The sequence below is a fragment of the Sinocyclocheilus rhinocerous genome, unplaced genomic scaffold (assembly GCF_001515625.1).
Source record: "Sinocyclocheilus rhinocerous isolate Xijiao unplaced genomic scaffold, SAMN03320098_v1.1 scaffold492, whole genome shotgun sequence".
Lineage (NCBI taxonomy): Eukaryota > Metazoa > Chordata > Actinopteri > Cypriniformes > Cyprinidae > Sinocyclocheilus > Sinocyclocheilus rhinocerous.
In genome coordinates this window covers 120,605-148,254 of record NW_015626069.1, presented here as the reverse complement: position 1 = coordinate 148,254, position 27,650 = coordinate 120,605, and the positions used below count along the sequence as shown (strand labels likewise).

General features: G+C 36.3%; 3 protein-coding genes and 1 long non-coding RNA gene across 8 annotated transcripts; 1 reads left to right on the top strand and 3 right to left on the bottom strand.

The window, feature by feature from the left end:
• Positions 1-2,666: 2,666 nt before the first annotated feature.
• Positions 2,667-7,391, bottom strand: LOC107710673 (ribonuclease UK114-like). 2 transcript variants are annotated; one of them, XM_016515507.1, is made up of 6 exons: positions 7,248-7,391; positions 5,816-5,918; positions 5,495-5,549; positions 4,815-4,883; positions 3,678-3,733; positions 2,667-2,924 (listed from the first exon to the last, which is right to left on the bottom strand). In XM_016515507.1, exons 1-6 carry the CDS (start codon positions 7,310-7,312, stop codon positions 2,865-2,867), a joined length of 408 nt encoding a protein of 135 aa, XP_016370993.1. In that variant the 5' UTR covers positions 7,313-7,391; the 3' UTR covers positions 2,667-2,864. The 2 variants fall into 2 exon arrangements, with proteins under 2 accessions (XP_016370993.1, XP_016371000.1); XM_016515514.1 differs by lacking the exon at positions 7,248-7,391 and adding an exon at positions 6,918-7,062.
• A 663-nt stretch (positions 7,392-8,054) lies between these two features.
• LOC107710087 (serine/threonine-protein kinase 3-like) lies at positions 8,055-12,891 on the bottom strand. The gene is made up of 11 exons (XM_016514796.1): positions 12,705-12,891; positions 12,351-12,431; positions 12,138-12,266; positions 11,926-12,040; positions 11,681-11,845; positions 10,762-10,929; positions 10,538-10,675; positions 10,260-10,385; positions 9,982-10,180; positions 9,724-9,896; positions 8,055-9,637 (listed from the first exon to the last, which is right to left on the bottom strand). The coding sequence occupies exons 1-11, from the start codon at positions 12,725-12,727 to the stop codon at positions 9,479-9,481; spliced, it is 1,476 nt and encodes a 491-aa protein (XP_016370282.1). The 5' UTR covers positions 12,728-12,891; the 3' UTR covers positions 8,055-9,478.
• A 1,206-nt stretch (positions 12,892-14,097) lies between these two features.
• LOC107710055 (cytosolic 5'-nucleotidase 1A-like) lies at positions 14,098-27,054 on the top strand. Of its 4 annotated transcripts, XM_016514769.1 has the most exons (8): positions 14,543-14,558; positions 14,707-14,714; positions 16,922-16,966; positions 19,963-20,130; positions 21,307-21,436; positions 24,005-24,127; positions 24,908-25,092; positions 26,087-27,054. In XM_016514769.1, coding segments are annotated over exons 1-8 (1,017 nt in total). In that variant the 5' UTR covers positions 14,543-14,557; the 3' UTR covers positions 26,444-27,054. The 4 variants fall into 4 exon arrangements, with proteins under 4 accessions (XP_016370242.1, XP_016370247.1, XP_016370255.1 ...); XM_016514756.1 differs by lacking the exon at positions 14,707-14,714 and having other exon boundaries at positions 14,098-14,558; XM_016514761.1 differs by lacking the exons at positions 14,707-14,714; positions 16,922-16,966 and having other exon boundaries at positions 14,099-14,558.
• LOC107710080 (uncharacterized) lies at positions 22,235-23,952 on the bottom strand. Its single transcript, XR_001636556.1, has 2 exons — positions 23,077-23,952; positions 22,235-22,970 (listed from the first exon to the last, which is right to left on the bottom strand). It is a non-coding gene; the product is annotated as an uncharacterized LOC107710080 (long non-coding RNA).
• Positions 27,055-27,650: the final 596 nt, after the last annotated feature.

The window sequence follows — 27,650 nt, the reverse complement described above, 5'->3', positions numbered from 1 at the left end:
ATATGTTGAACCAAACTGAGTATACTGAAGTCGAATTGGAATATTTTTTTCAGTATTGAAATTGATATAGTTTGTGCTGCGGAAACCTTTCTGAAAAAGTTCTGACTCCGTGCAGGCCTAGATGTACCCTATTTAAAATATGTATATGCCTAAACACGTGATCAATAATATGAGGGAAATAATAGTGAAAAAAAAAAACAATTATTGTTTTATATGTAATCAATTTACATTGTATAACCACTATTATTTTTAACATTTTATTATCAAAATAATTTTAATATGTAAAATAATATTTAAAGTTATTTTAGTATCATTGATATACTATTATATTTTTGTTAATGTTTTGAATTTAGATATTATTTTTATATTTTCAATTTTATTATTTGGTGCTTTTGTCATTTTTATTAGGTTTTTTTAATGTCTAAATAGTTTTTAAGTTTTATTGTTTTATTATTTTATTACATTTTATTTTAGTTAAAGTTTATTTTATTTCAAGTGATTCTCGTTATGGTTTCAGTTAACAATAATAACCCTGGTAAATATTTGTCTTGATCTCTAAGGAACAAATAATGAAAACGGTGGCCCTGCAGCAGACAGCGAGACAATTCCAGACCAAACCCAGGCCGAGGAATCTCCACAGACATCCAGTGCAGCTCCTGTTGCCTCGGAGGAAATACAGAACTCTGTGGCTGCCGTAGCTCACAATGAACCAGAAGCAGCTGCTGCTGCTGAGGCCATTACATCTGACCAGCCTGCTGAACCCGAATCAAACCCCTCCACAACAGCTGACAATACCGAAGAACCAGCACCAAGTGGTACGTTTCACATTAACAGACACCAACACTAAAGTTTTCTGCCAGTTTCCGTATCTTAAAGGGACAGTGAGCCAAAGTCTCATGGAAAAACTGGCTCACAGTAGTTCTTCAAGATCAAGGTACATAATACCTTGTGTTCTATGCTTGTGCATGCAAATGGCTTTGGTACTTTCAAGGTACGTATCTCTAGATGCAAAACATCTTGCACATTCTCTTTAGCAATGAAGACTTCCTGGAATACCTTTGTATTATTTAAAAAAGTTCAAGCACCATTTTACACATTCATACTTACCTTTACACTTCAAGTAAAAGGTGATGGCACTAGTCTAAACTGGTAATAGTGTGTTTGTTTAACTCTAAGTAACCTGACAAGTGTTCTACTAACTGTTCCATGACCAACAGTAGAAGTACAGCACTGCCCTGCTAAGTTTCCTCTTTCCATCCCTTTTTACCAAACTTTTTGCTAAGGCTTTCTAGCAGATATATTGGTCTTATAAAGGTTAGTATAACTGAACCTTAAGAAAGACAAGATTTTGGCTACTAAAACCAGGTTCCAGTTAGACTGGCCGGTTTCATATCAGGATTATGAATACACAGTAAAAAATGGAATTAGGAGTAGTGCATTATTTTCATCTTTAACAGTAGTTCCTTTGGCCAGATCTTAAATGTGGCGAGGGCCACAGCATGCCTCACTGCCCGAATTTTAAATGTAAATGACAATTTATCCACGGATGCAAATGTCTTGGGTGCAATGTGGAAAAAACTCTGACATTGTCAAATAACATAATGACAAACCACAGAACAGAATACAAAGCAACAAGAAATAATACTCTGCTGGACACAGCAACTGATTTTAAATATTAATTTTTTATTTGATTAGTTTTAGTAAGTCCAACGTGAGAAACACGCAGGACGTGTCCTGAAAAGATAGAATCACAGAATGAAGACTGATACATTTATAGTATATATGAGAATTTATAATTTCTCAGTTTTTTGGATGATGTAATTTATTTGGCTACTTTAACCATTATGAAGGGGAAAAAAAGAATCTGAATTGAGCCTAAATTAATGAAATGCATCCCTATTTCCACAGAAAACACAACTGAGGACCAGGCTAAATCTTCCCCACCAGAGGAAGTGCCTGGTAAGTAGGGTAATATGATGCAAGACAGACCTAAAAATCTTCTCCTGAGGATAAATGTCTTGTCTGATTTCCCATACCACTTCATCTCTTTCAGCCTCTGGTGAAGATAGTTAAGTGCGCATCATTTGGCACAGTTACTACAGAATCCAGATTCAACCACCTATTTTCAATAAAATAAAGATTCACATGAATGGTTTCAAAATACAGTGGAACATTAGTTTATTTATTATATAGATATTGCTTGTTCGATGCCAAGATATAGACCAACTGGTCTTCAGAGACTCTGTGCCTGTCTTTGTATACACAGAATGCAAACATCCCACTCTAGTTATAGTTTAGTGAATTATAATTGCTGGCTTTAGCTAGAGATTTCCTTCATCGATATTTAATATTGGTGCCTATTTTAGTGGCTTTACCCCTTTATAAAAAATGCAAAAAGCCAAAGAGAATATGAAAATCGTGGAATGCTATTTATATAATTATGTAATATTTTAACCAACTGAAATTAAATGTTATATACATTTAAAATGACAAAAGGACATAATATTTGAAAAACAGGCTTTTTGGTTTTATTTATTGTATGCTAATGTTTTCCTGCAACAAACACAACAGATTGAACTCAACAAATGGAAGAAATGTTGTTTTTGTGGTGTGGTTTGATTTAATGTGATAATGACAGATTAATGTGATAATGGCAAGTTTAAAAATAAAGTTGAATTGAACTGGGCTTTGAACTGAACTCTCGATAGCATATTTATATTAGCAAAATGGGCAACAGAAAAAGAGTGTTTTTTTTCTGTTGGTGACTTGGGAGGTTAAAAGTTTGATTGATTTTGTAATATGGGATGCGGTTTGTCTCCATATAACTGTATTTACAATGTGTGATGCATGTCGGGGTCATATAGTCAGGGGGCATCTGTGATGGGTCCCAACACAGCGACCGCTTCAATCTCAACAAGTCCTCCCTGTAAAACAAAAAGTGAAGTTCAAATGAGGTATAAACACAAAGCAGGTTTATGGGATTTCCCTCCCTTTTTATCTCAAGTTGACCACTTAGAGTAAAGTAATAGCACAACTCTCCTCAAGAAGTCATATAATTTGAGGTATTGTTCATTTCCTTAACTCAAACAGTGTGAGATGGCTTGTGTGCCAAAGTTTACTTGCACTACTGTTCAAACGTTTTGGTCTATATTGTTTCAGAAATGTTTTGAAAGAAGTCTCTTATATTCACCAAGGTTGCATTTATTTGATCAAAAACCGTAATATTGTGAAATATTTTTACAATTTAAAATAACTCTTTTCTATTTTAATATATTTTGTAATCATTATTCCAGTCTTCACTGTCACGTTATCTTTCAGAAATCATTCTAATATGCTGATTTGGTGCTCATTACATTACTGATTATCATTAATGTGCGTGTGTGTTTTTTTTTTAAAGCTACTGACCCCAAACTTTTGAAGAGTAGTGTGTAGTTACCTGGTTGTCTTAGCAAACACCAATAACTAGTCTGTTTAATACATTTACATTTACATTTAGACATTTAGCAGACGCTTTTATCCAAAGCGACTTACAATTGGGGGATACATAAAGCGATTCTTCTTAAAAGAGGCAAACGGATACAGGAAGTGCTTGTAATACCAAGTTTTTAGACATTGTTCAAATAAGTACACGCTAGAAAGAGAAGGAATAGATAAAGAGATAGAATTTTAATACTTACTCTGGGCAGGGCAGCTACTTGATAGGCAGCTCTAGCTGGGAAATTGCTCTTGAAAACTTAGAAAAAGAAAAGAAACAGAGAAATAAAAATAAAAAAATCCCAACGTTTTTAGACTTTGGGGAAACTCTGTTTTTTTTTTTTACTGGTGACAAATGTATACAAAACTGCCAGTAAAGTTGAAATTGACACTTAATGTCTATAAGCTGTATGCTATATAAAATATAATCTTCATCTTACATAGTCGACTACTGCAGTTCTTGTGACATGAAAAACAGCCTCTTATCCCTGTGTGTATCATTAATTGCATCATAAGTTTTAAAGACAGAATGACGTGAATTAAGTTTAGAGTATTTGTTGATGCTGCAGGTTTGCATGTTACATCATGGAAAGTTCTGTGTGGTAGGAGGCAGTGATGATGGGTTGTCCTCGTATAGAGGAGGCTTTCGTTTCACAGAACTGCACTGTATCCCTTTACACGCAGACAGGATAGGATTACCCATCAGCATTGTTTTTAAGAGGAAATACCCAGGGTTGCACAGAGGCATCTGTGTAACATTTGAATAATCAATAACTTGCATAAAGCATTATCACTAAAGTGCAGGATGGGAAGTAAAGCAATTTTAGGGAAGGTATCCACCTTATTTTCCCCATAAGAGCGGGTGTGGTCATTTGTAAATTTAATGTGCAAGGGTTCCGGTGTCATTCGTTTCCAGCTATTTTTAGCTGTACAAAACAGCTCCTTTTGCTGCTTGATATTGCAAACTAGTGTATCTTACCATGTTATTTTAATGTATTATCTTAATTACGAACATACTGGTTTGTAGTGCAAACAGTTTTACCGTTTACTGCACTTTGTTATTCTTTTTGCTATTTCCCTACAGCGGCTTATTAACCGGAAGTCTCGCACATTCACAGAAAACGGCTTACTTCCACGTTGACAAATAAGGTGGATATACAGGAAACACAAATGTCATGATTGTTTTTAATTCCAACAACAAAGGACACCAATGTCATTCCCAAATATGAGGTTTTCTAAATTACCAAGGCTACTAAAACTGTAAGGGAAATCTGTGGTTGTATGTGTATATGACACACTGCGGTGAATTATTCCATTATGACTGCTTTATTAATACTCACACTGCTTGTAAACATCATTGACGTTATTGAAGTCATTAATGTCTGTTAACAGCACTGTGGCTTTGACAACTGCAAAAAAAAAAGCACACATTATAAAATTCTTGAAAATTTGTAAGGAACAGACATGTTAAGGGAATGGTTCACTCAAAAATGAAAAATTGCTCAGGCCATCCAAGATGTGAAAATGTAGAAATGTAGCATTGCATCACTTGCTCAACAGTAGATCCTCTGCAGTGAATGGGTGCCGTCAGAATGAGAGTCCAAACGGCTGATAAACACATCACGATAATCCACAAGTAATCCACACGACTCCTGTCCATCGCTTGTCGGAAGGAGGGACTTTGTAGAAAACAAAGCGTTTGAGAGAGGCGGGGCATATAGGACCTACAATAATGTACAGTATTTGAAAAATAATGTGTTTTTTAACATTAAAGCATGTCAACATATTCTGTTACACCAAATACACAAAATAATGATCTTTAAAAAAGCATCATATGACCCCTTTAATGTCTTTTGAAGTGAAAAGCTGCATGTTTGTAAGAAATAAATCCATCAAGACATTTTTAACTTCAAACCATTGCTCTGGGTTCCCATTTGCAATGCAGCATACATCCTGGATGGCCTGAGGGTGAGTACATTTTAAGCATATTTTCATTTTTGGGTGATGCTTGATGATTTACCATTTTCATATCCACATTCAGCAGCTTTCAGAATCTCCCCCATGTTAAGGAGTGCCTATGGAGTTGTAAGGGAAAAAAACACAGAAACATACATAATTACATGTATCCCATATTGGATTTTTTAATGAAAATGGCTACTTTGTGTAATAAAACTTGTTAATTTGTGTAGCAATGTCAACATGAAATCCAACCTGACCATATTTACTTAATATATTAATTACTTAAAATATAATTCAAATACATGATTGTGAATGAATCATTTATTCGAAAATATCTTCATCAAAATGTCAACAATTATTTAAGGGCCACTGTATGTGTCACCTGCTTGGCCTGAGCCTGCACTCCTCCCGCCACCAACTGTCCACTAACGTCCATGCCGATCTGTCCTGAGATGTACATTGTACGGTCCACCAAAACAGCCTGGCTGAATGTAGGAACAATATCATTTAAAATGTGAATTAATAGTGTACTCTGATTTTGGAAGGAATAAGGATGTTTTACTCGTACATTACAATGCATTGTGGGAAGTATTGTCCTTCTCTGCCTTCTGCTGGCACAGCCAGTGCACTGCAGTTACAACTAGCCCAACAGCCAATCAGGTTTTCTTGCTTTATTTAATGTTGGGCACAGTAAATTCGGATATTATTAATCATAAATTGGATACTGAATATTATATAAACTAAAATATCACTCAGTAGCATTTTAGACCACCAAGATCAAGTGTAAGTTCAGCTTGAGATCATAGTCCAAGACAATACCAATTCCAAGTTAATATGTGTCTAATACAAGCAAGTTCAGTAAGTTACATAATGCAAACATTAATGCCAGTTGTTTTAGCACAAGGTTTGCACAACTGCAAGGAAATTAAAGATCATAGGTCAGCTCATACATTAAATCTCATCAATATTGATTCATGTTGGTTTAAATCATGTAATCAGCTGAGCATAAGGTGAAATGGATATAATATAGAATATATGCAAAAAAATGACATTAATCTAGTGTCAGAAATACTTTTCCGAAGCACCCTTTTTTATTTATTTATTATTTTTTAACATAACCACATATTAAGCAGAACAAACCACATTGACCTCTGGTCAAGTCAATGAACTTGACACCTCCTCTTACTGTCTATTGGTTGAAACACTAACACCCCCATTATAACAACTAACCACTTTCAAGTGCATTTTGTGCAAGAAAAAAAGCTCTTAAATCTGTAAATGTCTTTTTTGCATGTAATGAAATAAAGCGTTACTAAAGTTCAGTGCTACTGAGAAACTTTTTTATAAAATGGTGGTATTATGGAGCGTTACAACTAATCTTATTATAATGCATTCAAAATAAAATCCCAGTTTTACCATTTTAAACAGTTTGGAATCGAAATGCTATTGTTCTGTAACATTAAAGTGACTGAGAAGACTCTTACCTGTATATGCCCTGTCTAATAGGGGCTTTAGGTGTATATGGGATTTTTCTCTGAACAGAATTCATCTCGTCCAAACAGTTTAAATATGAAAAGTAAGTCGCACCAAATCTCCAGCACAAAGTTGAGTGCGCTTTCTAAAGACACGCCCCGAACGAATATTGCACTGCAGCCTATGTCAGGCCTTTTGCTGCTCAATGCTGACTGTTAAATGCATAGCTGGTGGTGCTTTATGTAGAAATCACACTTATCCATATGCTAGGGCATGTCTCGTGTGGGTTTGTTGAGGAGCGTAAACATGATGGTTTGACTTGACGGCAGACGGACTCTCACCTGTAGGGCCCGATGGCGGCTGGAGCAGCTGCAGTGTGAATGATCTTCCTAATAACCGCAGACATCTCTCAACTCTGAGATCCAAACGAGACTCGCGAAGCACAACTGTCCGTAAACTTCTAGTTGAGTTAATAATGAATGAGTGTAAAGCAGGTTTGTAGGGACTCACTTCCAGTAGGCGTCAGCGATTCCTACCATAACGACCCACATATAGAGACATTGCATGTGTAATTACGATTATTCAATAACATGTCACACAGAATGGAACTATATTTGGGGGAAAAAATTAAGGAAATAAATGGTAGACAAAGCATACACGGTTAAACAAGCTGATTCAAGTCTTTGTGTATAAATAGAGTAGTTATCACTTGGCAGAATAAAGCAGAGCTCTGTGTAATTGAGTGATTACGGTAGTTCGTGTAACCTGTCAAGAAGTTCAATATCTTTGTTTTTTTATGGTTTGTAGGCCTAAATGTAATTTCATAAATAGTAGCTTAATTATTGTAGTTTTTAGTGTTCATAGTTTAAATAAATGGCTTGTAGTATAATATAAAACAAGTATAATGCTTTTGCAACTGAAAAAAGTTATTTTGAAATTATAGTGACATTTGCTCTCAAAACGAATTTCTAATTGAAAAAATATTTTGGAGCTGAGAAAAACTAGAACATTTTATTATTTTTGTTGTACTCAATTTAAATGCTCCTTTTGTTTCCAGGTTTGTCTGTGTATTTTATAGTGTTTTAACAGTGTTCCCCATATATTTAACAATATATAAAAAAACTGTTGGTAAATAAGTCCACATAGGGTTCAAGGAGACAAGTAACAGACCTTTATTCAAAAACTCTAGGCAGAGTGCAAAAAATAACATACATTATGAATAATACACAATAAATTATAGAGTGTTCAGTAAAAATGTGCCTATATAAATGTCAGAGTATGAAATAAAACTGATATAACTCACAACTGCAGGAAATGTAAGGCATTGGTAAAGTCCCTAACTATTTTATGAATAAGCTTTTGTAAAAAAGAAAAATCATTAGCAGACTATACTTCAAACCAACTCAGATTTATAGACTTCATCAGTCCACAATCAGGGCATAAACATTGCGAGTCATTTTAATGTCTATTTAAAACAACTCATCCTTCTCTGAAAAGATTCAGCAACTGGTTTAGGTCATTCACATTACTGGCATTGTTACATTACTATGTCCTTGAGTTGCTGTATTGCTTTTGGTAGGTATGGAGAGACTCAATAGGCCTAGTAATGATGGTACCATTACCATAATGAGAAACACAAAATCACTGCATTGAAATGACCAAAAAGACCAGAAGAAAGAGAGACCGTTCAAAGTCGAGCAACCCCTGAGATAAAGTGAGAACTTTAAAATGGGGCACAGGAAAAGTAGTTCTCACTTCCTCACACAAATATTTGCCACAAGTTATCAAGAAGCCAGTGGCAGTGAAGAGAACATAGGGAAGACGTCACACAGAAACCGAGAAAATGACATTCAGCATAAACAAGCCATGCATATTTACAAAGCTGTGGACAGATGTTTTAAACCCTACTTTGTGCTGACGAGGAATTTTGATGGGATTGGAAGCATAGCTGCAGGAATGGTCCCGTTTCTCTCTAAATTAATACCAGTAAAGATGACAAACAAAACTGTGGCATCTCTACTGTAACATGGTCCCATATTAGCAGAATACTAACATATAGCTTGGTGATGCAAACTTCAAAAAGAGGGTTATCAAGCGCTCGAAGGCATTCTTTACTTTTGATTGTCTTTGGTTTAGCAATCCATTCACACCTAAAAATTACTTTGCAGCAGTCCAACCAGCATTTCTTATGAATTCAGTCACAAAACTTCACATTTTCACAGTAATTTTTGCCTTGGATTCATTTATAGTATTAAGAAAGTACAAACCACAGATATAGAGATGGCTGAATTTGATTTTGAAAGCTAGAGAAGAAAAGCCTAAACGTCATAATATAGGGTGAGACTGGTTAAGATTGTGAATAATTTGTTCAGTTTAGAATGAACTCTTAATATTATGAATTTGAATTAAAAAAGAAAATAGTAATTTTATGTTTTATACATCCACTGGGACCTTCTTCAAATGTACAAACAGCAGGAGTCTAGAATAAGATGCATCAGTACAAAGATTGAACACAGGAGGGGACATAAGATCTGGCCAGCCAGCTTTGAAGCTTCAGCATCTGTGAAGTCGGTTAGAAGTTCTGCTGCCGGCGTTTCTTCGCATCCATGGCATCAAGAATGGGTTGCCTCTTGGCCGTGTAGCGCTGCCGCAGATCTTCAATCTCTCGCTCCATCATGGGGTCCAGAGCAGAAAGGCGCATCTGGAGCTCCTCAAAATCGAGGTTTTTCAGCTTCACAGACCGAAACAAACAGTGAATCATTTCATTCAGCTTTATGCATAAACAACGAATCAAAAGAACACCATAAGAGCACTTACAAAATCAAAATCTCCATCTTGCGGAACTTTCCAATTATCAGGAAAAGCGGTCTTGGAAATTAAGCATGGGTCCTGTTGGTTGTGATTGTAACCCTCTTGTGCTTTATTTGAGTCTTGTTTGTCAAAGTAGTCCATGAAGGATGGACGCTGAATTTGCTGAGATGTAGGATTTCCTATTTAGAGGAAAACACATCAGATTAAACATTTCTCAAAGCAGCACAAAAGTGTTAATGTAAAGAAAAAGACATAAACGCTCACTCTTCATCGAGCCGAGATCTTCCTCATCTTCATCATCGCTGTTGATCACCATGGTTCCCAGGTCAGACTCCAGCATGGTGCCGCCATGCTCGATCATGGTCTGAGCACCGTCGCTCATAGTGCCGGTGGCTCTCATGGTGCCAGCGCTCTCTGAACTAGACTTCACCATGGTGTGGGAATCCACCTCCACTTCTTCGTCCTGCACAATTCAGTCACATACGACATCAGCTAAAACACACACTGTACAACTAATATGCAACGTTGGTGAATTATCTCACAGAGTTCTCGTCATCCTCCTCCAGCTCTCTCTGCTGCTCCTGTTGTCTCTTGGCCTTCATCTCCATGGCCTCTGTGATCAGGTCTCTCAGGATGGTCACCGGCTTAGCACTGATTATAAATGGATGCTGCAGAATAGACAATGAAAAGCATACCAGATGTTTATTTTCACGACTTCGATGGAAAATAAATAAATAAAATAAAATAGAGAATGAATAAATAACTGTATGAATCACAGACAGGAACTAGTAGTTAGCAATATTTTTGGCTCTTCCTATACCTGCAGCAGTTGAGTGGCTGTCGCTCTCTGCTCAGGGTTCTTCACCAGACATTTCTTCACAAAATCTGTGAATTCGTCACTCCACAGCTCTGGCTTGCGGAAAGTGGGTGGAGGGTTTGTGGGGATCATAAAAATAGCCTGATGACACAAAGAGACAAAACAAGACACCATCACCAACCATTTTCTCTTGTCAAAATTGCGCATCAAGGACTTGTTCCACTCACTCTCATTGGATGAATGTCTGCATAAGGAGGCTTTCCTTCGGCCATTTCTATGGATGTGATGCCGAGAGACCAGATATCTGCCACGCAGTTGTAGCCGATCTCCTGGATTACTTCAGGGGCCATCCAGAAGGGTGTTCCTATAACTGTGTTTCTCTTCGCCATTGTGTCCTTTTGTGGTCATTATAAAAAAAACATGATTAGTTCGTTGAAACATGATATACACGACCAGTTTGGATACACTTGACCGAAATTGATCTTAGATGATCATGGCTGAGAGAAATTGGATTTGGATGCTTACGCTTAAATGCTTATGAATTTTATGTAAATGATATATAAATAATTTATATATTATAATTTTTTTGTTTTGTTTTTACTAAACGAAAATGTAATTGTTTAAATGGATGATTTGGACTCAATAATAAAGAAAAAGTGAGGCGGTTTTTGAAGAAGCTAAAAATACTAAATTTATTTGTTTAAAACAATAGAATTCCCACACTTCCATGTTCAATTTATGTACTTTTCACAATACATATCATTTCAAAGCTATGGAATTACACTAATTATTTTTATTGTTTTTTTATTATTCAACAAATAACAATGAAAAAAAAAAACAGACAAACAAGCAAAAAGTTCTGGATGTTTTATATTTTAATTACTTTACTATTATTCTAAAATATGGAAAATTTTAATAAAAATGTTGAGTAATGTTCAAACCTTTAACTAGTAGTTACTGCAAGTTCTACATTAAACTAGGGATGCGCCGATCAGATATTCATATCGGGTATCGGCTCCGATAGTGATTCACTGGTATCGGATCAATATCGGTCAATACCGAACCCTAGGTATCGGAATCGGTATCGGAGGCGAAAAAGGTGGATCGGAGCATCCCTACATTAAACCAGATAGTTTTAATACTCACAGTAAGTTGTCCAGCCACTCCGAAATCAGCTAGTTTAGCATGGCCTTCTGTGTTGAGGAGAATATTCCCTGCTTTGATGTCCCTGTGGATTTTCCTCATGAAATGGAGATACTCCAGACCTTTCAAGGTGGATTTGAGGACTGTGGCGATCTCATCCTCTGTGAGCTTGTCAAGAGAAAAAGAAATTGTGTAATTAACCATGTGTTGAAGCTGTATAGTGAATTTATAGTTGTATTTTTATTTACCGTTTTGTTGCGCAGTCTGATGATATCGGACACAGATCCAGCGCCACAGTACTCCATCACAATCCACAGATCTGTGTTCTTGAAATAGCTGCCATAGTACTTCACTACATAAGGACTGTTAAAAAAAATTGCAGTGTTGGGAAATGTTTCATATAGGGCCAATAATTTTATTAATAAAATGTTACTTATTATTCATTAATGGGCTGTTTTACCTGTCACATTGCTGCATTATGGAGATCTCTTTGATGATCTCCTGCAGGTCTGATTCGACAGGAACCTGTTTAATGGCCACAACCTGGCCTGATTCCTTGTGAATGGCTTTAAAAACACTGCCATATGATCTGAACCAAAAATCATTCATTGTGTGAAATTCTTATTCAAGATTTATCCATTCAACATCACTTAAGTATACTGTTAATACACACCCTTCTCCAAGCTTTTCAAGGACATCAAACACTTCCTCTGGCTGCTTGGTAAGACTGTCTTCACTGAGTTTCTTCAGCTTACTGTCATGAATAAACACAATCGTAGTTTATTTAACTCATAAAACGCCATGGTTCCAGACAGAAGTTAAAATGTGACCTAAACTTACATATACACCAATAAAAATAACAACAACTGGTCTTGTAGATATAGTTAATTACGAACATTAAGATATGAACCCAAAAATCTATTCTAATTCGTTGACTGATCTTTAGTTTCATTTTGGTTAGTAAGACGAGGCCTGTAAATATTAGCCTGACTGATAGCTGGTTAGCCGAGCTGATCTTTTCACTTACTTTTTGGGCACCGAATGCTCCATTTTTTGTTATTCTAATGAACAGGTAATTTCCGATTAATTTCAAACACTTTGTTTGCTCAAAACTTAAGGATTCGGGCAATAACGCATGTTTTGTTTGGACTTTCAGGAAGCACTATCTGTCTTTCCGTGCCGCCGCTAACAACGATGTAAAGCTAGCTGACGTGTGGGATTTTCCACGACAAACGGTACTTCAAAATAAAAGTCCTACGATCTCTATATAGCACAATGAAGACTCTCATTTACAGTGTTTAAGCAGAAAATAAATCGTACAACTGCATTAACATCATGAATCGATTCAAAAGCCACTTTGAGAGTTTCAGTGGATTTCATTTTGTTTCATATTTATAAAACATGATTATAATTAAAACATATAAAACATTTAAAACATATAAAATCTCCTCTTCGCCTGTTCCTATGGGGAGAAATGTGGCTGGAGTGGCAGATTCAAACATATAATAGTGTTCAGTTAGTACAATTAGTTAGTTCCAGTTCTTTGCTATGATTGGCAGAGCAGTGTTTCAGAGTAGGCTAGCCTACAACACTGGGTCATTTCACTTATCACTCCACTTGTTCACAAACCAGAAGCGGTACATAGAGAGCGAGGAGCAGAATTTGCCTAGAGTTGGTTTGTCCCCTAAATTGGGAAATGGAAAGCCCAGAGTGATTCTGTACATGAATGATTACACAGCACTTTGAATGGGAAGGGGAAATCTATCTCCGCACCACTAATATGCTGTGCCAGACTAGCTTTCTGTCTGTGAGTTGCTTGGTGACACACAAAACTTGTAGGAAATATACAGACTAACTAGCCAAAACTTACATTACCTAATATTATATAAAAGCAATATTACACTGCAATGCTGAATGTCTAGATGTCATACTTAAACTGCTATTGTGGAATTCTTGAGAATGAGAATATATTTCTTTCTTCACCCAGAAGAAGGCAGCCTACCACTGGACAGTGTGGCCAGTTTGTCACTCCTGGCCCCAGGGCTACTGTCAGGGCTCCAACTAAACAGCCAATCCCTGGCGAGATTGTGCATTGGGTCGAAGTGCTGCCTAGCAACTGATCATTGGGTAATGGGCTATTTCACCCCATTACAATGGCATTAAGGGCATAGCGAGGAGAAAAAACAGAGCTATCTATCTATCTATCTATCTATCTATCTATCTATCTATCTGTCTGTCTGTCTGTCTGTCTGTCTGTGTCTGTGAGGATGGACCAGTAAGAACAGCTGTCAGGGAAACCTGTTATTCATTGGCTGCAAGATGCTGATCCAATCAGAATATTATATTTTGAGAGAGGAAGAGAGAGCAAATGCAGATAGATTAGAGCAGGGAATAGAGGGAAAGGGAGGAGGGTGTCATGTGCATGAGTGAGGGATGAGTAGGAAGGGAGGGAAAGAAAGAGAGAAGGGGCCAGATATCAACACATACCGCATCACAGCAGTAGATTGCAGGCACAGCGTCAGAGTAGAGAGGATATAGCCGCATAGAACCAAAGCCAGCACTATCATTAGACACTGAATCAGGAGTATAGCATTGGATACCAGCTGTACCGTGCTACCTAAAGCTGGAGACATACACTGTGTGTGGAAGAGAGGCTGTACATGTATACAGAGAGAACAGCACAGCGTGATACAGCCCTGGATAAGTGTGTCGTTAATGAGAAGAGTTGGGGAGAATGAGTCTTGACCCTGTTCAGGTCATGAAGGGGCAAGACCCCTTGCCCAAAACCTGCCCGTCAGCTTCAAACGGTGATAGCAAAGCATCCTGGGACGACAGCAAGGATATCCATGAAAATGTGGGTTCTACAAAGAAGCCCAAACCAGTAAGTGTCCCATTTGTGATTTCAGTGTTTCACATTCAGTTTGTGCATCATATTTGCATAGATAACTCTACAACATTAATTGTGATGTGATTTTCCCTATCGCTTCTGTTCTTTTTCTGGTGAGGTCACACTTTTGCTGGCTATTTAGTGCGTGAAGTGTGTACATACATTAGTGCACGTATTTCAGCGCCCACTTTTAAAGCAGTCAGTTTTCCAGACGCATTTCCAGTCACTTTCCCCTCATAGTGACCTGTAGCTTGTCAGAACAGCATAATTACATGAAATATAATTACAAAAACATAAAGAGGAGCATAGCATTTTATGTTGTGATGCCTGCTGTGGTGTCTGTGCTTGTAAAACAGAAACAGAACAGGTTTAATGGGACAGGAGGGGGTGATAGCACTATTAGGTAACAGTACTAATGAAAGGAGATAATGCCATCAGAGGTTCAGCAGGTGCAGCTCATTTTAAGTCGTCCACTGCTTATTTAGACTCTGCTAACACCACCGTAAATATATCGAAATGCCATCTGTCATATGTTGTGGCGAATAAAATAGTGACATTGCCTCCAAGGGCAGAGCTTTATAATATGAGATTTTGTCTGGCCTAGTGCATTTGTTTTGTATCTTAGAGAACTTTACACGTGTTATTAAATACACTTTGGATGGCACAGTCATTTTAACAGACATAAAATCAGCTTAGCGTGTGCAACAGGCAGCTGGTCAACACCATGTGGATAATTCCCTTCTCCGCCGTAGCCTTTAGCTCTATACACACTCTAAGCGTCACTGGCCTTTTCCAGATCTATTAATAACCTGCAATGCCATTCTCCTCTTTGTTATACTCTTGTATTCTCCCGTTTCCAACACTTGCACTGCTTGCCCCAGACTGACCCAGAAGTGATTCCTGGTTCCTGTTCCCAGCATTGTCTAGTAGTTTACCTAGTTAGTGGGTATAGATAGTCACCAGCCCATACACTTTGACCTGTATGAACACACATTAGCCAAGTAAAATATCTTTTATGAGTGGGTGATTTTTTTTTTGTTTTTTTTTTTTGTTCAGACACATACCTTATAGTCTTGAATACAAAAAAGCAATTGAATATTTTCAGCAGTATTGACCAGAGAGGCATTACAGCTCATTTACTGCATGTACACTAGTTGTCAAGTTGTCTATGGGAACCTGAATTAGCTACATATAAATGATAATATACAAACATATACATTTAAATATTTACATTTATTTGGTTATTTAAGTAATAAATGTTGTAAAACAGACACTACTGTTCAAAAGTGTGGAGTCAGTAAGATGTTTCCTTTCTGAAAGAAATTCATACTTTTATTCAGCAAGGATGCATTAATTTGATCAAAAGTGACAGTAAAGACTTTTACATTGTTAGGTAAAAAATCTTATTCATTCAAATAGATTTTATTCCTTTGAACTTTCTATTAAATAAATAGATTAAATAAAATAATCTTGAATAAACATTGAATAAATAATAAGAAATATTTCCTGAGCAGCAAATCAGCATATTAGAATGATTGCTGAAGGATCAAGTGACACTGTAAACTGAAGTAATGGCTGCTGTGAATTATTATAGAAAACAGTTGTTTTAAACTGTAGTAATGTTCAGTTTTCTATCAACTGGTCTTTATTGTGAAAGTTTCCAAATAAAAATGGACAATTGCTCCTATTTTATGAGACAACATAACAACATTTTTCAAGAGGGATGGTAACTTTCTATGCCCACTTCATATTTTTAAGGAGTAACCACAGTGTAAAGGAGCAGAGCTGGAGTTTCAGTTTCTGCTTGGTCAAAGGGAAAGAAAACACAGATTTTACTTCGTTTATTTACCGGGAGATGATTTCCTGAGATGAGCTGCTACTAAAACTCAATCTTGAACCCCCCGTGGTGTCTGTAACTGTATCTGTGACAGTAAGAAGTGTCTTTAAATCAAGAGTTTGAACCATGAATAACACTGCATGCTATGAGCAAGCTTTGTCAAGCACACGGTTTATATAACACATCCCCACAGGAGAGCTAAACCCCTCTATAAGAACAGCCACTCCAAAGCGCTACAATATCACTTACCCATGAGTCTTAGTGAAATACAGTGTTATTTACTGAATCAGAAGCAAATTTTCCAATATTGTTGTTGGTCACTATGATAGGATTGTTTGGTGGTTCGTTTCTCAACAAGGCTCGTCTGTTGTATTCGCTTTCTACCGGTGTTTTCCTATTTATTTCCAACCATGACAATCTCATCCATTCAGAAAATAAATATATTGTGATATGCATTACATAACAGGCAAATCTGTAAACCTGTGACGTGGAGGTTGATATGAAATGTTATTTTATGAAGGGACCTGTGAGACGGGCCAGGAAGGTGGAGGGAGGCATATTCTTTGTAAGTATTTTCAAAGGGTCATGCAGATTTTCATCTCTGCCGTCTCATTAACAATCTGTTCTGCTTTGCTCTACTAAACGCATGACCTTTTGACCCACAATATGGACTTACGCAAATAAACATGTTAATGCATTTTAAGAGCTCAGTTTGATGGTGCTTTTAGTACATTTGACAGTGTTTTTAAGTCACATTACTGGGTGCAAAGAAAATTCATTTCAAAATCCATGTTTTTCAGTAGATATATTAGTGTGTCTGGCAGTGGGGTTTAACTAAAGGCAAGAGATGTATACCTTTAAGTTTTGATGTGCCTGTGCAATGCATTCAACATTTTTTGCTGTATGCATTAAAAATTGTGATTTCTTGTGATTGACACATGAAAGACAGAAAATGTTAGAATGAAAAAGTAGAATAAGTAGTATAACCACAATATCACACACAGTGGTGTCTAAAAATCTAAGACTAAGAGTGAAGTGAAAATCATTTTTAATGCATTTCTTATCACACACACGCACGCATGCACACATATAAATGTACAGTATATAATTATAGAAATTATATACTTATGCAATCAGAAAAATTAACATGAATTTCACAAATTTACGAATTTGTTTAGTGACTTATAATGCAGAATACAAATTTGAATATAAATGTTTGAAAAAAAAATGGAATATATTATTTTTCACTAAAATATGGTCTATAGTAGCGGTTCTCAACTTTTTGGACTTCATGGCCCCACTTGTCAAAGACAATATTCGAAGACCTCCCAAGGTATTTCTGGTACTTCTATCATTTTATTTTTAAAATTTTTTTAAAAGATTTTAACAATTTCTATTACTTTTCCAGGCCCAGAAATCACACTTTTAAAGTTCTCACATATAATAATTTTTTTTTTTTTGGCCTAGTGGCCCCAGTCCCTGTTTGAGAACCACTGGTCTTTAGGACACGCCAGACTCTTTCCTCTCTTTTCTTTTTTTCTCTAGCTTTCTTTCTTTCTTTAATTACTTTTTTTTAAACAATTTCCCCCCCCCCCAAAAACACCCTAATTGTTTGCATATTCTCAACTTTTTCCACATAACATTAACTCATTTGTTTCTCTGTGTTTTGCCTTTATGTTTCTGTTTGATTCAGAAAACTCTAATATCTGCAGGTAAAATATCACTTATAGCTGGTAAGTGGGCACCAAAGTTGCAATTTAAACAATTAAGAGAGATACTAAACAGCAGGTCAATGTTCACTTAAAGGGCTTTTAGAGTAAATGTTCCCTCTATCAATGTGCTGAATAGTTAAATTCTGGCCCCACTGACCCAACAGCTTATCCACTCTCATTTCCTGGTAATGTCTCATTTCCATAACCACCTGAAATACCTAACCTTATCATCAAAAAATGTTCCAGTCCTGATCAAATCTCTCAGGATCTCCTAGCACGAGTGAGAGATGCGACACGGCTCATCTGGAATGACGAATCGGTCTCGGTTCTTTGGGGAAAGAGACTTTTAACTCATCACAGGTCAATTTACACAGGCTTGTCCTTTTCCCATAACCCCCCCAGGCAGTACACGTCTCGGGCTGGAGGGTTGTCGCCCGGTTGAGGGCATGTTGAACAGCACGCACAGTGGTCTGGCTGCGTCATGCGGTAGCCCCTTTCCAAAATTAACTAGCCCTGCTCTTCCTGGTGGTTTCCTGTGACATACTGAGCAGCCATCAGTCAGCTGATGTGTGGCCATGTGACTCATAAGCACTGTACATGTTTTATGCTCTGCTCCTGGGAATCACATTACCAACTACACCACCTGATACATCACCAGCATGTATGAAACATTACTTGGAAATTAATTTTAGTTTGATCACTGGATCACTCTCATTGGTCTGTGTGGCAGCATATGAAATTTTGACTGAATAATCAAATTCGGGAATAGAGCTATTGTGATGATAATCTCAAATTATCTGGTCCTGTCCGATCTACTCTTAAACCAGAGATCCTTTTCATTAATCACGCTATTCTTGCCTTAATTCTCACCTAAAGAGATAATCTGTAATGTCGCATGATTGCTTGCTGTGTGTGGATGACTATTGCATTTCATATTGTTCTTTCAACTGCTTTATGCACTCCACAAAATTTAAATCTTGCCAGCTCTTTTTAAAGGGATAGTTCACCCAAAAAAGGCAATAATTGTCATAATTTTATAACAAGTGGTCAGTATGACTTCTGGGCTATATTTACGCCATCTGAAGTCATGCCAAACCCTAGTGACATTGTTATTTAATAATTTCTCCTTTCATGTGTGCATATCATGTATGTGTGTGTGTGTATATATATATATATATATATATATATATATATATATTCACATGTGGTGCATTGTTCACCCAAACAAAAAGAGGGAGTTGAGTTAATGATGACAGAATTTTCATTCTTCAGTTTGAACTTTTAATATGTCTTGTCAGGTTTGAAATCAATGATGCCAAATGTTATTGGTTCTTATATTGAACAGTGTTGTTATTGTTCACCAGTAAACATATTAAAAACCAGTAAAACTATAAAAAATATTTTTTGTTAATTGAAATAAAGCTCAAACAAACAAACAAACAAACAAAATATTAGATGAAAAACATAAACTTGAAAAAACGTAAATACAAATTTTAAATTTAAATACTAAAATTATTAAAGTACTAATAGTATATAAATAATACTAAAATAACCATATTCTTATATTGCATTGCAATATGCAAGATTTAAATGAGCATATTCAAATCACACAAATGGAATTTGAGAGTTATAATGGAGAGGAAGATTATTATTTGAAAGTTTACATTTCAGTCTATTTGTCACATGGAGCTATCATGTGACTTCAGAAAACTTTAGTGAATGAGTCATACAGGCCACTTTTATGAAATCAGTGCACATGCCAACCAGGAACCAGGTACCCTGCACTTGTCTGTTATATGCTCAAAATTGGTGATGAATGTCTCACAGCTCTTTCACCATCCCTATTCAGCCCAAACCAGAGAACGCGGTCACCATTGCTGTGTCGTCGAGGGTTCTGTTCCGCACAGAGAAAGAGCAGAAGGTGTTTGAGCAGAAAGGAATAGAGGAGTACCTCAGGTATCAGGTGGAGCACGAAAATGAGCCCTTTGCTCCTGGCCCAGCATTCCCATTTGTTAAGGTAATAATGCACAATGATATTTGAAGACTGAAAAATATAATGCATTATCAAGTTATAAGTTATTTTTTTTAAACAAATACTAGGGCATTGCCTTAAAGGAATAGTTCATCCAAAAATGAAAATTTGCTGAAAATTTACCCTCAGCCCATACAAAATATAGATGAGTTTGTTTCCTCATCGGAACAGATTTGGAGAAATGTAGCATTACATCACTTGCTCACCAATGGATCCTCTGCAGTGAATGGGTGCCGTCAGATGAGTTCAAACAAATGATAAATAATCACAATAATCCACAAGTAATCCACTCCAGTCCAATTAACAATTAATCAATTAACATCTTGTGAAGTGAAAAGCTGCATGTTTGTAAGAAACAAATCCATCATTAAGATGAACTTTAAACAGTCACTTCTGGCCAAAATATGAGTCCATAATCCATAATAACACTTCAAAAACAGTGTCCATCCACTGTTGTCCTCTCATCAAAATCCACATATTTGTTTAGAATGGTTTTGAACTGTTGTTGCTTGTATGCTTGATTGGTGCATATTTATCTCCTGATTCAGACAAGATGACTGATTTTAGGCAGAATCAGTGAAAAGCTGCATGTTTGTAAGAAACAAATCCATCATTAAGATGCTTTAACTTTAAACAGTCACTTGAGTCCATAATCCACAATAACACTTCAAAAACAGTGCAAAAATCCATCCCCTGTTGTCCTCTCATTAAAATCCACATATTTGTTTAGAATGGTTTTGAACTGTTTTCGGTTGTATGCTTGATGGGTGCATATTTATCTCCTGATTCAGACAAGATGACTGATTTTAGGCAGAATCAACGGCTTGAAGTAAAAAAAAAAAACCTTAATGATGAATTTTGTTTATTACAAACCCAAAGCTTGTACACTTGATTACTTGTGAATTATTGTGATGTTTTTGTCAGCTGTTTGGACTCTCTTTCTCTTGCTATGCAAGTGATGTAATGCTAAATTTCTCCAAATCTTTTCTGATGAACAAATAAACTCATCTACATCTTGGATGGCCTGAGGGTGAGTAAATTTTCAGCAAATTTAGATTTTTGGGTGAACTATTCCTTTAATAGAATTGACTGCCCACCCTGTAATCAACTGCCTACAATATGGCTTCATTTGATTAGACACATTATTTTGTGTTTTCTCAGGCACTGGAAGCAGTAAATAGCCAGTTGCGGGAGCTCTATCCAGATAGCGAGGAGCTTTTTGACATTGTGCTAGTAACCTACAACCATGCTCATGTAGGCATCAGACTCATCAACACCATCAACTACCACAGTAAGTATATTGCTGACCTTCCATAAAGATGTACATGGTCAGAAAGGTCCATTCTTGTAAACACGATGCTATCCTTGGGTGGTCAATGTTGACAAAGAATGATAATTATTAAAGGGATAGTTCACCCAAAAATGAAAACTGTCATAATTTACTCATTTTCATGTCATTCCAAACCTGTATGACTTTCTTTCTTCTGTGGAACATAAAAGACTAAAAATATTTGGTTAACAACAATCTTCAAAATATCTTCTTTTGTGTTTCACAGAAGATCATGAAGGTAAGTAAATAATGATTATTCATTTTTAGAAAATTGCGTTTTGATATAAGGCAGTAAAATGTGAATAAAGGTAGCTCAGCATGAAATCATAAACAATAAAACAGTAAAATGTAGACTGCTATGCTATATTATTAATCAATAAGTCAAAGGTATGGGATACAAAGTAATGACAGGATTCTGAGGACACAAAACTGTAAATGCAAATGTTTTCTTAGAAGATAAATCTCCAGCTGGCCAATCATATCTTCCCACAGAGATGCATGTGACACCTCTAACCTTTGTATCACAAACCAGCCACTTCCTGCTCAGTTCCCTGCAGCGCCCCAGCTGGACTGGTTTTGATCGTTCCGGTGGCTGACTGTAGAAAAAATAAACGTCTCTCCATCCTTTGGCCTCTCTTTGGACAAAACAACAAATGTGCGGATATGAACTGATGTTTCAAGAAGTATTTGAATTCAGAACTTTGTGTCCTGAACCATGAAATATGCTAGATGTTTGTTAGATGATAAATGTGAGTCTAATGCTGTAATAGTTCCAAAAGCCCATCACAGCAAGAAAAAAAAGCAAAAATCATACAAAAGAATACAAGAATGGGCCTATATATTTTTCTTTCATCTAATTCCCAATAATTAGTTTCCAGATTTTTTTGGGCTTTAAAACAAGAGCCAATCAGATCATGCGAAGGATTATTTGATCTAAAATATCAAGAGTGTTGAAAATGTATCTCATGTTTCTGTGCTAATCTCACTGGGGAACATTAACCCCATTAGCTTGTAGATGCATTCACATCACTATTATTTCATATTCATACTTTATTAAAACATAGTATAATTATTTAGACATAGCAATTGATAATATGAAAATGATTTTTTCCCCTGCTTTCTTTGATGTCACAAGTATTGTGGTGTCATCAGCCAATCACATAGCATTTTTTACATCTCTGAACTGCATACATCTATTTATTTATTGGCTCTCAGCAATACTTGATTCTAATTGGTCAGTCACAGCATCCTCTGGTCACAGGTCACATATTTTTGTATAACAAGGCTAAACTGTATATTTGACACTGTTCCTGTCATCCAGTCTCCTATTTGGTGCTAGTTTCATGTCTCCTACTGCACTCAGCAGTTTCATTTTTTAAATGATAAAATAAATCAATATTTCATGTTCATGTATTCACTTATTTGCTAAGTAGTCGTATAAGTGTAATAATGTAGCGTTATTGCAAAATTATTATCATTATCTCAAAATAAACACCTTCAGGATGATACAAGAGCCCACCACTCTACATCAGGATGCTGATAGGGGTTCATTTTGCGATAATGATCAGCTGACTGTACCTTATCCTTTACTCCTGGGAAACTTAGCTTGACATGTCATGTAAATCAAACCTGCTGCTGATGTCTTACTGAGCTGGCACCCATGCACTAATGTGTCAAAGGCTAAAAGAAGCACATTACCCCAACATTTCCCACCAGTCTAAGCTTTCCATCTGTTAAACAGTTCATAAATGAGGTGTCGAAATAGTGAAATCTTCTAATTGAGAACAGTGACTGTTTAAACACTGACTGTTTAAATAACTTAAGGAAAACCTACTTTATTTCTAACGACATTTTCCCCTCATTAAAAAGGTTTTTACAGATATAGCTACAGCTAATACTACTTTTGATAAATGTATGTAAATGTATAGCTACCCATGTGAGAGGAAGATTCAAAACAGTTGTTTTATTTTACATGGACATAAGAACGGCCATTTTGGGATCACGTGACCAGCTGAATCATATTTGCTTTATCTCAGTAAATAAATTACTCATGGCTGACAGCTAATAGAGCATTTCTACAGTGGCACTGATAACTGAAAAGTTGTTTTTTTTTAATACTGCATCCAAACCACTAGGTGTCACTATAAACCATAGATTGCCAAATCAGCCACATTTACTGATCAATATACATTCTGTTTTGATCATGTACATACCCTTTCAAAAAGTACTAACATATACCTTTAAGGTACCTCTTTATGGGTAAATAAAGTACAAAGGTGTACCTTTTGAAAGGGTACTGCCTCAGCGACAACTTTTGTACTTTTTTCCTGAGAGTGTATTCTAAATAAAAACAGCCAAAAAAGCATTAGACTAGCTGCTGGCTATGGTAATAACTGATTAAATGTGTAATAATAGCTTGAATGCAATGTAAGTCGTATGGATAAAAGGGTCTGCCAAATGCATAAATGTAATAATATCTGGCTCTCATGAAATGTAAATTGCTGTTTAATATTCTTCTCTCATCCCCAGATCTATTCATTGAGCGGTTCTGCATGACAGGAGGTAGCAGCCCCATTGGGTACCTGAAAGCATGGCATACAAACTTGTATTTGTCTGCCGATGCTGAAAAGGTTCAGGAAGCCCTCGCTGAAGGTTAGGACACAGTAAATATGAGATAACGCATGCAACTGCCTAGTACTTCATCTTGTAGCACAGTTACATTCAGTAAATCAAAGAATACATGTGACATTTTTGTGCAACAAGCAGTGCACAAAGTGCTTACAAGAGACCTTTGATGTTATGTTAATAAATACAATATTCATGGACTCTTTCTGGCTAAATATTGTTGCTTAAAAAGTTTTTTTTTAATCAAATTGGATGCAGAAATGGTGAGTAAAAGTTATAGTATATGATGCAGAATTGGTGTACAGTCTCAATGTCACAACACAGTATAGCAAAACCATATGAAGTGAACTTACCAAGAAACCAGTTTATCATGAACAGGTGATTTACAAACATTAGACTTGTGGTATATTAAGAGGTAACCTGTCAATGATTGTGAATTATGAAAAGTGCTAAATTACTTATTGGTCATAGTGACTCCAAAGGAATTGCTTTTGCAGTTTGCCATTTAAAGATCCTTTGAGCACATGAGCACCATACTGTCTGTTGCTTTGTTCACATATTACAGTCATCATATTAATTATTGCATAAATAACTTGCATATAGTGAGTAAGCTAAATAAAACTAACTGAAGTGGGAGAAAGCATTGAACTCCACATCGATTTAACAATCCAATGACCTATTTGTTTTACTGAGGCCTAATGGGTCCTGTCCTAATGTCTTTAAAGAACACCCTTTAAATGTTATTCATCACACAGCTTTTTCCTTTAGGCTGGTGAGCTTTATCTTTGTCTTTGTGTTTTCTTACAGGAATTGCAGCAGCCACCATGTTTATGTCAGAAAAACAAATTGAGGTGTCCGAGACCCAGCTGAGAGTGGCATTTGATGGTGACGCTGTTCTTTTTTCTGATGAATCTGAGCGTATTTTTAAAGCCCACGGCCTGGACAAGTTCTTCGAGCATGAGAGGGAAAATGAAAACACATTGTTAGATCATGTATGCATTTTTATTTTTATCCGTTTGATCTGTTTATATTTTAAATGAGATACAGAGCAAATGCAAAATGCATGTTTAAAGGAATAGTTCACCCAAAAATGAAAATTTGCTGATAATTTACTCATGCTCATGCCATCCAAGATTTAGATGATTGCTAGATTGTTTCCTCATTGGAACAGATTTGGAGAAATGTAGCATTACATCACTTGCTCACCAAAGGATCCTCTGCAGTGAATGGGTGCCGTCAGAAAGAGAGTCCAAACAGCTGATAAACACATCACAAAATACACTAATCCACACAACTCCGGTCCATCAGTTAATGTCTTGTGAAGAAAAAAGCTGAATGTTTGTAAGAAACAAATCCATCATTAAGGTATTTTAACTTTAAATCATCACTTCTGTCCAAAATATTCATAATTCATAATAACACTTCCTCCAGTGAAAAAGTTCATTCCCTGTTGTCTTTTCACATCAAAATCCACAGACATATTTGTTTAGAACTGTTTTGGACTGTTGAAAATGGTGCTTGATTTATGTATATTTCTCTCCTGATTCAGGCGAAACAACTAGAGAAAACAATATTATTTGTAGAGGACTCTATTATATATAGAGGAACTTCACAAGACATTAATGGATGGATTGCTTGTGTATTATTGTGATGTGTTTATCAGCTGTTTGGACTCTCATTCTGACGGCACCCATTCACTGCAGACAGAGGATCCATTGGTGAGCAAGTGATGTAATGCTACATTTCTCCAAATCTGTTCTGATGAAGTAACAAACTCAAATTTTCAGCAAATTTTCATTTTTGGGTGAATTATTTCTTTGTAATCCTTTAGAATTATAATTTTGGCATTGCGACTAGTGGAGTAAATAATGACACACCATCTTTAAATTAGCAGATATAACCGACAACCGGACTGAGTGTCCTTGTTCTTCAATGTAGTTGATGCTACAACAGACATACTGTTTAATATATCTGTCTACCTCACAGGGGCCACTGAAAGGTTTCCTGGAAGTGCTCGGGAAACTTCAGAAGAAATTCTATGCTAAAGGCCACCGTCTGGACTGTCCCATCCGCACCTACCTCGTGACGGCCCGCAGCGCAGCCAGCTCAGGCATCCGTGCCTTAAAGACTCTCCGTGCCTGGGGACTAGAGATAGATGAGGCTCTTTTCCTGGCCGGGGCACCAAAAGGCCCCATGCTGGAGAAAATACGGCCCCACATCTACTTTGATGACCAGATGTTTCACGTGGAGGGCGCTGTAGAGATGGGTGCCATTGCCGCCCATGTGCCCTATGGGATTGCACAGAAATACCTTCATAAAAAAAGCACCAATACAGGAAAATAACAAAGAAAGGAGAAAATATGAAGAGCGACCTTCAAGTTGCAGACATTTTTATTTTGTAAACTCATTGGATCAGGACCTCCGTATTCTTTTGCATTATGAATGAAATTTGACCAATGTGCCTCTGTTGAAGCACTGCAATGAACGGTTATTTTCATCTAAGCATATGTTTCTCAGAGATAGTTTGTCGAAATATACATGACATCAACTTACTGTAAAAAAGGAATGTGTGCTGCTATTCTTATTTGTAAAGTGAATATGTAAAGTGACAGAAGAAAAAGGAGTGATACTGAAATGGTGATTACACAGTGTGTGTTTTGAACCGCACTGTATAATTCAGCAATGGACTGTGATGGTGTTCTTGTTTATTACTGTAGATGGTGTTGTGTGAGCAAAACTACAGTATTCTTTCATGTAATCTAATGTATATGGTCGTATATAATGGATGGAGTGTTAGTCTGTAATGTAATGTTAATAAGAAGCCATAATATTGTATGAGAAGATGAAATATACCAGAAAGTCATGAGTAGTGAATGATATATTTAAAGTGATAACTGTACTTTTTTTGTTTTCTCATCTGCATTCAATATACACTACTGTTTAAAAATTCTGTTCAGCAAGGATGCATTAAATTAATCTAAAGGGACGGTATACATTAAATAATCCTGAAAAATATGTAGCAGCTTCCACAAAAATATTAAGCAGCACAACCTTTTTCATTATTGATAATAATCAATGTTTCTTAAGCAGCAAATCAGCATATTAGAATGATTTTGAAGGATCTTGTGACACTGAAGACTGGAGTATGATGCTGAAAATTCAGCTTTGCATCACAGGAATAAATGACATTTTAAAATAAATTACAGTAGAAAACAGTTATTTTATATTGCAATAATGTTTTACAATATTACTGTTTTAATGTATTTTTGATCAAATAAATGCAGCCTTGATGAGCTTGATGAGAAACTTCAACATTAAAATATCTTACTAACTCCAAACTTTTGAATGATGGTGTAAAATATATATATATATTTTGACAGAAAACAATTAAGTGTTGATTACTTTTGTGTCCTGTACCAAGTAGTGGATTAGCCTAACAAAATTAGCAAAGGCCGATCTACCTGTGTCCACAGGCCTCAAATAAAAACATACACACGTATATTATATAGTTATTCTCAGCCAAGACAATTTGACATGGTTGGTCATATTC